Consider the following 10745-nt stretch of genomic DNA (forward strand, 5'->3'; position numbering starts at 1 on the left):
GTCGTGAGGTGCTTTATCCAGGATCAAGCTGCCATCTACACTGCTGGTTCCCTGCTAAGCACTTTTTCAGCCCCAGTGGTACAAACGCCGTCAATCTGTAATCCCATCTCTGTTACTGAGAATAACAGAGAAGAATGCTTGAATCTTGTGCTATTTTATTTACAAGCAACACCACATTAAACTACCCACCTGTTTACTTGTAATCCACACTTATTTCCTCATTCACAGTGGTGAGTTGCTTTGCAAAAAACCTTTTGGCTAATGTTTTATAGTTGATCTATGAGCCTGTATACCCCATGCTGAACATAAATGCCAGATGAGTTACAAATTGACTGCCACACAATGCCTCCTTACTTCCAACAAGGCAAAGGGCTAAGCACTCTACTTCATCTCATACTATTGGGGCCCTCAGTGTTACAAAGATTTACAAAGAGTGTACAGTACGGAAACAGGCCATGTGTCAACCTGCATATCTTACCCAAGTCTCCACCCATTCCTTACTCCCTCCCATATCCGTCTATTCCTCCCTCCCTCATGTGAAGGTCTAGCTTCCTCTTGAATGCATCTACACTGTCTGAGGTTAAGGAGCTGCACAATTATTGAACAGCGATCCTGTTCTAAGATGTTTCAGGTCTAGAAGATTAGACGCTGAGTAATAACAGATCCGCGAGGGGAAAAAAAATGTGCTCGCCTGGTTTCCTGACCATGAGCTTGACACTGATGTTGTTGTTGGCAGAGACTGTCTGTTTTCTCCCACACGTACGAAAGCTCAGCTGCCACCTCTCTAGGGAGCATTTCTCACACTAGAAACACTCGTGTAAGAGGTCGCAACTGTATACATGTGTGAGAAACCGGGCGGTCCACACCAGAAACAAATGTTTCACATATCCAGTAACTGATGGTAACTTTCCATTCCGCGACAAAGTAGCTAGTCATTATAGTTTACAGAAATCCTGTGTAGCACTTTGAGACGAACCTTCTGACATGAAAGATGCTACAATAAACTCCTGATAACTCAATCACTTAAGTCATCATTGCTGTCAATGTCCCAACCGCATTTATTTATGTATTTATACATATGCCCAGTTCACCACTCCTGATAACGTGTCACTGAGCCCTTTTCCTTTGGAGTGACGAGTTATCAGGAGTATACTGCATAGTTTTGCCCACAAAATACAGTCAATTCACATTACGGTATATTCTGTGAAGCTCTTTGAGACGTCTCAAAGATGTGATGAGGAACTTTATCAAATGCAAGGATTATTATCATTGTTACCAAATGTGAGGATTTTTAACAGTGGATCCACAATCTATCCAGTTTATAAGTAAGCTGGCGCTTTTAACAGGTCACTTTATAATGTGGTGAGGGGGAAATATGCACCTCAAAGAAATAAAATCTGTTTCATGAACATTTGGATTATACAAGAAATGTGTTCAGCATTATGCATTCATTGTGTAATGTTGGTGCCCTCTGCTTGCTGTGTTGTGACTCATTGTTTAATCTTTGGCTGCCATCAACATCATTGAATGCAACCCATTCAACATTAATACTGAGTGCAATCCATTCAACATCAATGAGTACAACGTGTTCAGTGTCAAAAAGTGAATGAGTAAATCCCACTGACAACCATTGTGTGTGTGTGTGTGTGTGTGTGGTGGGTGGGTGGTGGGAGGGGGGGTGGTGGTGGTAAACATGTTACCTTCCTGTTCTCTCCCTCTCGGTATTTGGTTTGGGCACACACTACCTGCTGCTGTGGGTAGGTGGACAAGGGGGTCAAAGATGTAGGGTATGCAATAGGATCCGTAAATACTAAATCCTGACGTGAAGACCGGTTGCGTCACACTGGCGTGCGTGAGGGAGCTCAGCTCCATTGTGCCTGTAAGGAAATCAGTATAATGCACACCTTTTAGAAGTAGGACTTAATATTCACAAATCCATTGTAAATTATGTTGCAAATGCTACATTGCAGACTCCTATTTGGCCACATGTCTAGGCCAATACTCTCCTGGAGTAAGGCTCACCCAGGAGCAACTAGTGATGATATAGGCTTTCCCTCCTCAGCCTGTTGGCAGAGAGAAGACTGCAAGTCCAGGCCCACAGAACCACTCTATGAGACAGTGTTTAGGTAAACTACTTGATGGGACAATACTTAGGTACATCACTTACCAATAAAGAGATCTACAACACCAATAAAACTGGTCACTACAACATGGCTGTTTGTGGGACATTGCTGTGGGCAAATTGACTGCCGCATTCACCTAAGGATACACAATCATCACACAGTAAAATCCCGTGAATCACTTTGAGACATCTCAATGATGTGATAAAGCGCATATCAAATGCGAAGATGATTTTTTTTAGAGTTAACGTTCCAATATTACTGTACGTGGCTCCACAAAATTATCCTGAGATTGAAAATTAAAGCGTTCTACCACTGAACATATTTCTTTCAAAATTGCCATTTGGAAATTTCACCTGGTGGATTTATGACCTCAGCATTGCCACATTTAATTGTTTGCAATTCATAATAGCGCAGGAGTTGCAAGACAATGCAGACATTGCTTTAATTTACATTTAAAGTTGAAATGTATCTCTATAATGTTCAGGTTTGATCACTGATTTAGTATATGGTGTAAATAAAATACCCTATGAAGCATTGTGGTGGGAGGATTTCTTCCCATTTGTGGCACTGCCCATAACTCACACCCCAATCCTCTACCTGCCCCCTTCACTCAACCAGCTCCAGAATCCTTCAACTCCCTCATCCTCTTCGCTCCACCATCAGCAGCCATGCTTTCAGCCACAATGCCCTGAAATGCTGAAACTCCCTGTCTCAATCTTCCCATCTTGTACCTTCCTTGTCCAACTTCAGATCACGCTCGAAGACCACTTTGACCATGCCTACGGTCACCTTCCCTCTATCCCTGGCTTGACGCCAAACTACATCACTATTAAGCACTCCGAGATGCGTCCCACATGAGGGGCACGAAATGTGCAAGTTGTTATTGTAATTCAAGCTGTAGAACCATTTATTAAGCAAATCTTAGCCTGAGGCTTATTGTCATGTATCCTCTATTGATTGTCGTTCCCATGAAATATGATTCATACTTCACAAGACAGGATCACATCCTAATTTACCATAGCTATTTGCTTCCCTTTGAAAATCCATTTGAAGAGAATATTCGAAAGCTAAACCCAGTTCACACACTGGACTCATTGGCAATAGCATTGTCTTCTGCTGCACTGTGAATAACCACAAACAGAAGCAGAGTCCATGTTGCATTACTCTATTACCTAATTTATTTTAGAATATGATGGCTAATATAATTTATATAGAGTGGGGCATAGAGTTAATCACGCATTATCAGCTCAGCCCCCTGATCAGAGATGTATCGGATTTGCCTTGTTTAGCATCTTCCAGGTAATCAAAAGTGTGAAATAAATCAGATGCTCAGATCATCGCCGCCTCCAGAATCTGGTTCACATCTTCAAAAGCTGCATTTGTTTTAAATATGCCTGCAATAATGTGTGTGTATGTGGCTCTTCTTTTAGCTCCTAAAAATGATTACCTTTTGTTGGAGAGCAACATTAAATGTTGTCAGCTTGGCGCAGCGGTAGCACTCTCACCTCCTGAGTCAGAGGTTTGTGGGTTCAAGCCTTACATTGGGACTTGGAATCACATAATCTAAAGATGATACTCCAATACAGTACTGGGGTGGTGTTGCCTTGTTGAAGGTGCAGTCCTTTGGATGAGATGTTAAACTGAGGTGGATGGTTAAGATCCCATGGCACTACTTGAAAAGAGAAGGGCGTTCTCCCGGTGTCCTGGTGAAACATCCCGTAAAAAAATGTGGTCAACTGTTTGTGGGACGTTGCTGTCGTGCTCTCGCAGTATATCCTATGAAACGTCTCAGCGACGTAATAAGATGTTATATCAAATGCAAGGATTATTATAATATTGAAAGTAATTATTTTGACCTGTGTTTTTCCCCCCTTTTCCCCTCCAATAATCCCTAACAAGCAACCACTCCAGGTTTCCCACCACTGCCCGACCCCCCTCAGTTCACAGCACTGCATCCAGCACTGATTCACACGACAGCGAGGATAACTACGTAGCCATGGACCCCAGTCTGTCCACAGACGATCCCGTATGTAAACTTCTGATCCATTTTAATCTTGATTTATTTCTTGTAGGAATCTATGGATTAGAAAGAGAAAGAGAGAGAGAGAGACTAGGAATAAAATGCAGATCTAAAATAATACGATGCATCATAACTTAGATTTGCAGCAACAAGCCTTTGTAATCAACTTGAAGCAATAAGTCAATTTGATCCTTTCTGTCAACAAAAAGTTTACTTCCAAAACAAAACATTTCCTGTCCTGGAAATTCAGCATGCATTTTGACTGATCACTGTTTAACGCGCTTCAGTTTGAAATGTTTTTAAACGGCTCTCTATGCAAATGCTGTTCTTGAATCTTGGAGGTAAGTTATGTCCAGCAGAACAGTGTTCAGCTTCAAATAAGATTAAAATATTGAATTTTAGAAGGACTCCTCATCTATCTTTGAGCTCCCTTGTTTTGCTTGTATATCTTCATTCTTTCACGTTCTCTTCTTAGGATCTATCCTGGAAGCTTGCCTTACTTTCCTCCTTATTCCTTTTAGGTCAATAATTGCATTCCTTTACTTTAACTTATCTTTCCCAATAATACCCTGTTTTATTAAATTGTATATTTTGCATTACCTTCCACTCATCTCATTGCTTTCCTCCTCTCAGGATCTGCAAGACTATTCTCTCTACTGGGCAATTGTCTGTAGCTTGCTGCTTGCATTCTCTTTGTTCTCTGTTTACCATTTCCTTCCTTCCTTTTTCTCTTCATTGCTCCTTTTTTAGTGAAGAGTCCTTCTATTGTACTGTTCCTATTACACCTGTTGAACGGGAAGTATCGGGAAGAGACAGGACAGAAGAGGTGAGATTGGATGAGTTGGGGATGACTGCATTCTTCTCTATAAACAGCTCTTCTTCTGTAAGACAATATTTCTCATGAAAAAGCTTCTTGACGTTTTGTCTTCGTAAGGTTTCATGTGTCATGTATTCAGCCCCATGTTGGATGCTCAGTAGATTTTACACTGTCCTATTACTGTCAGTGCACAGGGTGTCCACAAAGTCCTCTACCCCCCCCCCCCCCCCCACCACCCTCCTTTCCAAAACAGCAATATGAGACTCCTCAGAAAGCTGTCAAAGACCTCATTACTCCATCATGTTATGGAAAATGTCACAGGGAACATGGCGACAGATTATTATCTGCCATGAAAATGGCAGATACACACCAATCCTCTGGACATCTAAATACAGATAAACGCTTGCACTGAATACAATTAAGCACTTCTCAGTACAATTATCATTCTTCCACATGTTTCATTTATTGATCAGTGCACTCTAGAGAAAAAAAATGAGAAATAGGTCTTTGGGGGCACCCTGTACAGGTTTCCATTGATTCACCTTACCCATAGAGGACTGTTCCTGGTATCTATATTGCTTGTGAACTGGGCACTTAACAAGCAGAATCTGTATTGCAGTCAGTCTCATCTGATTTCACGCTGAGATGCATTTCCCCCCCCTACCCCCTCCATTCACATCTCATTTTGAGGGACAGACATGACCCTAAAAATATTCTGAACTTTGAACCACATTCACATTGACCATTCAACCTAGGAGAGTAGGCTAATTCTGGACATGGTGGATGGTTATGTAGAAGAGGGGATAGTTATGGAAAGACCTTTAAAATCCCTCTGAAATAACTTAATGTTTAACATTTGTGATGCATATTGAATTAATCTGTTAGATGTTCAACATTGGTGAATTTATCTCTTTGATTTTTGACTGCAGTGGTGTACATTAAACTAATCTCTTCATCAAAAGGTCCTTTTACCAATTCTCTTGATTACCTTTTAGGAGAAAGAAGATTCTAATTCACTATAAATAATTTCAAAAGTTAACACATCATTTGCTAGATCTTTATATACAGGATATGAAAGTTCATTTTCCAAAAACAGAATAATCTGTCGTATTTGCCAAGATTAAATTGCAACACCTATAGTGCAAATCTCTTCATAATATCATGGTAGAATTCTTAGCAAATGATCTGCTTTAGGGGAGGAGAAATGGGATTTCCTATATAAAGAAAAGTTGAGAAAAGGGACAAGGGAGTAATGTGAATTCTCATTGCATGAATAGCGATATAAATATTTTAATTCCAAGCTAAATCTTGCAAACTTAGTTATGGTAACTATTGATGTGCTGGATCTCTTTGTAGAATATAAAACCGGGAACTCTGTGTTATGACGGGAGCAGCAGCTTAACCAAATCTAAAGGAGACAAACAGCAAGTGGAGTACTTGGATCTGGATCTAGACTCTGGGAAATCAACGCCGCCTCGAAAGGTACACTGCTACATGGTGAATTCTAGTGCAAAACAGGGTGTAAAGTTTGTGATGCGTCTTCATTGTTGCCGACATTAACTATCGACCATTAGGTCATAGTACACCATCCTAGTCAGTTTTGTGTCCCTCTTCAGATTCAGTTGTCTGGCACTGTTTTGGTTTAGAAACAGAGATGACAGATGAACCCTGGTATCCTGTAAATTTACAATACAAAATCGCTTCAAAATCTTTATATAAAAAAACAGATCTGAAAATGGACAAACCACTCCCCGGTGAAGCGGTGATGCCACATAGTGGTCAATAACTTGTACTGGTAATGCTGTAGATATGGAACCCTGCAACCTGTTTTGGCTGGCCAACAAAATAAATATTCTTGGTTGAATGTTCCTAGATTTATGCTGCAAATTAAGAAATTTTCAATCAAGAAAAAACAGAAACACAATGTTGTTTTAAAACGGACTTAATTTTTTTTTAAATTGGTCCACTCCAAAAAACAAAACAATAATAAATTGGTCATTTTCAATCCACGACTGTTTGTGAGACACTGCTGTGCGCAATTGGTTGCTGCTTTTTGCCCACAAATATACAGTCAATTCACTTTACTGTATATTCTGTGAAGCGCTTTGAGACCGCTCGAAGACGTGATAAGGCGCTATATTAAATGCAAGAATTATTATTGTTGTTATTACCTAGACTAGTGCGAATGTTCCCACTTCCAGCCATGGGTTGGCCAGCACTGCTTCACCTGATAGTGTATCAAGAAATTTCTTCACAAATTATTATTTTTTTTTAAAAAAGTGACCCATCTTAAAAAAAAGTAAAGCGTGGTTTGAGTTAAAGATCGCAGTCCACTCTTGACAAACATCAAAGTGGGAAATCACTGCATGATTTTTTTTTGGTCCACCGGATGTCTGACCAATCCCATCACCGTGCTTAAGAGTATCCAAACCAAACTTTAGAGTTACATGCACTGCATGATGTACTGATAGAACGCATATTTGCACACTCTCAGCCTTGCCGCTGTGAGGAAGTGCTGTGCAGATTTCTCTCTGGGCAGCGAGGGAAAAGGTAGCAGAGGAGCTGTCTTGAGCTGATCTTGCAGATCTCTTGTCAGCTGGCATCGCAACAGCATTGGTGGAACCATGAGGGCAAGCACTCTATTGCTTCGTGACCACATCACTTCCACCCTCGCTCGCCTCCACTGGCTCCCCATCCCCCAGAGGATCGAATTCAAGATCCTCATCCTCACCTACAAGGCCATTGACGGCCTTGCACCCTCCTACCTCTCTGACCTACTATCCCCCTACCTACCTGCCCGTACACTCCGTTCCTCTGGCTCCGGTCTGCTCCACATCCCAACCGCCCTACCATCGGTGGCCGGGCCTTCAGCCTCTCAGCCCCTAGGTTTTGGAACTCCATCCCCCAGTGCCTTCGCCGCCTCCTCCCTTTCCTCCTTCAAGGCCGGTCTCAAGACCTTTCTCTTTGACTGTGCCTTCAGCTCCCCTCTCGACTCTCTACGCCTTCCTCGCTCCCTCCCTCCCTTCCCTCCCCTCACCCTGACCATTTCCCCTCTGCTCGGGTCCTGACCCAACTGTACAGCGCATTGAGACGTCCTCCCGACGTGAAAGGCGCTCTATAAATGGAATCTTGTTGTTGTTGTTTTATTGGGAATAATGCAGGGTGCAGGATAAATAAGAGATTCTAGATTGTAAAGCAGCTTTTAAATGTGCCCCGCACAGACAACAGTTTGAATATAACCCACAACGTTCAGCTTCTGGTTTTGTCAGGTCGTCACTGATATAATTTCCGTTGCTGGCTGGCTGGATTTCTAGAGCAAGCAGCAAGACATTTGGTCCCCATGACTGCTCTAGCAAATGTTTGTCATGCTGGAAAGGCTTGCAAGAGTGGTCATAGCTGACAGCTTCCTAGGGCATAGGAAGTTGGCCAGTCAGTGATGGAAGCTAGGAGTATACTGCGCTTCCGGTATAGTGTAAATGGACTCGCGCTACAGCGGGTTGCATTTTAACTGGGATGGACTGCAATTTCTCTTGGCACGAGCGTCCGCAATGCACTGATTGCTGCGCAGAAACAATCAGGAAAAGGGAATAATACCACAGGCTTTAAATCTTATTCATTAATTTCAGAAAAGCAACGGTACAGGTACGGCAGGAGCAGATGAAAAAGTAGATTACGTTGTGGTGGACCAACAGAAGACACTAGCACTGAAGAACACCAGACAGGCATGGACTGACGAGAGACAGTCTACGGAGCCAGAGACCTCAATCAAGAGTGCAAAGTAACTCAGTACTGCCATTAAAGTAGACCTTCATGCCTTTTTGAGATACTACAAGAGATGGAACTTTGTTGATCCTGCCACCAATGGCCTTCTCTCTCCGCTGTGCCCTACATCTGTAAGCCACTGATCAGTTTGTGAACCCCTCAAAGTGTTGCAAGGCCAACAAGTTGAGGCTTTAGCTACAGAATCTACAGAATCAAAGAGAGCCACTTATTTTGAGTCCAAATATTTTGGGTTAGGGATATTTTTTCTCAGATTGCTGTCTGGACGTAGTATTGTATGCAGTGTGTATAGAGGTCTGTACAAATAGCTGCACCTGGATTCTGAATGTTTCGAGCAATCTTAATATTTTTGTTTAAGACTGTGTCTTTAAGCATTTGTTCAAAAGGTTATTTTGGGTACATGGAGAAGCTATTAGGTTTTTGCGACAATCTCGTCACTTATGGCGATATTTATCAACGTAGGAAATAACTTCACATTTAATTCTGAATCAAGGTCATTGTTAAAACATCCGTTCCACAATCTAAGGTTTTACCTAAACTAATTTTCTAACTTTTTTTTAATGTCCAGTTTTATTTAAGCTTAGTTGAGTTAATTTTGTTTTTGACACTTTAAAGTTGCAAAGTACAGGCATTTAGGCTTACCTGAAGTAGTTACGATTGAAATTCCAGTATATTGTTAAATATCTCTAGAGTAACATTGCTGGCAGTGGCCTTTAGATGAAGTTTCTACTAATTACTTACTAAAAAATCGCCCTTAGGTCCCACAGGTTGCCTTTCCAGTATTGAAAACAAAATGGACAGTAAATGCCAATTCTTTCTTATTATTCAGTGAAAGTGTATCCAAATGGCTGGCGCAGATGAGAAATATTTGCTACACCGTTGTTGCATTATTAAATCCGACATGGAAAGTGAAGATTTTGATCCTTGTTATGAAGTTGACACGCCTAAGGTTTTTTTTAAACCGAAAGATGCAACGGTGCAGATTCTGCAGGGTAGAGTTTTGCATTGTACGTCACTAACCCTGGTTAGGTGATGTCCCAGGCAGTAAGATGGCCCTCGGTTTGGAAATGAAGTGGTTCAGTGAACTGGGTTGTTTCTTACCATTCTGTCAGCCATGTGTTTTTGAGCCCTATATGCAATTTGAAAATGTTTATACTACTTAAGATAATGATAAATTCTGGGCGAATTTATAGATGGCTACTTTACCCCTTTTTGGATTTTGAGAGATCAGGTATTCAGTGCTCAAATTTAAAAATACCATCTGCTGTTTATAATGGCAATTAAATTATGCAGAATACTCAGAAGCCACTTCTTACATCATTTCAGTAATAAAAAAAAGCTGCCTTATCTCGGGAATGTGATAATTCTGTTGTACATAAAATCGTTTTTCTCTTCAAATCACTTATAAAGTGCTTATAAACTGTAAATGTACTAAAAAATTACTAACATTTGTATTTACAGAAATTGTCTATTCATAAAATGTCTGTGTCCATCAAAGATTTTTTATCATTAAATCGTGAATGAATTATGGTTTTACTATGTATGTTTCTAGAGTTCCAGCTTATTGGCTTCTATCTAAACACAAATGCCTCGGCTGGAGAACTCTTTCCTCTTGATGTAAATTACATGTAGCAATGTTACTGCCTATAGTGAAGCAGTCACCCTTAATGCTTTGTAACTTCTTGCNTTTTTTAATGAAAGTTACAGAAATGTGTCCATTGTAATGTAAATATAAAATTTAAATAAAAGAATATTCCACCTAGGATGTATTAACTTTACTCAATGCTTCCTGCACAGATGTCAGGATGAGCAGACTATGTTAACCTGCAAGCCCCATGATTAAGATTATGCAGATAAAAATCTGGTTTTATTTACAATAAATTAAATTGAAGTTGTGATTTAGTGATTCACCAGCAGGGGGAGAAATTCCACCTGCACCTAGATTTACTGTAGTAGCCAGTACACGAGCCAGTGCGGTACTTGTATATTTGTTATGTGTTAATCA

The 10745-nt window shown here is 40.8% G+C and overlaps 1 protein-coding gene across 7 annotated transcripts in view; it reads left to right on the top strand.

The window, feature by feature from the left end:
- Nucleotides 1–10502, top strand: part of gab1 (GRB2-associated binding protein 1) — a 124073-nt gene extending 113571 nt beyond the window's left edge. For 6 of the 7 annotated variants that reach the window (XM_042339337.1, XM_042339336.1, XM_042339332.1 and 3 more), the window contains 3 exons: nucleotides 4023–4149; nucleotides 6317–6442; nucleotides 8587–10502. In XM_042339337.1, the coding sequence (XP_042195271.1) occupies nucleotides 4023–4149; nucleotides 6317–6442; nucleotides 8587–8742 (409 nt within the window). In that variant the 3' untranslated portion in view covers nucleotides 8743–10502. Of the gene's footprint in view, nucleotides 1–4022; nucleotides 4150–4893; nucleotides 4970–6316; nucleotides 6443–8586 lie in introns of all 7 variants that reach the window. The other variant, XM_042339344.1, reaches the window with a different exon arrangement.
- Nucleotides 10503–10745: the final 243 nt, after the last annotated feature.

The sequence above is a fragment of the Callorhinchus milii genome, unplaced genomic scaffold (assembly GCF_018977255.1).
Source record: "Callorhinchus milii isolate IMCB2004 unplaced genomic scaffold, IMCB_Cmil_1.0 Scaffold1, whole genome shotgun sequence".
In the NCBI taxonomy this organism is placed as follows: Eukaryota; Metazoa; Chordata; class Chondrichthyes; order Chimaeriformes; family Callorhinchidae; genus Callorhinchus; species Callorhinchus milii.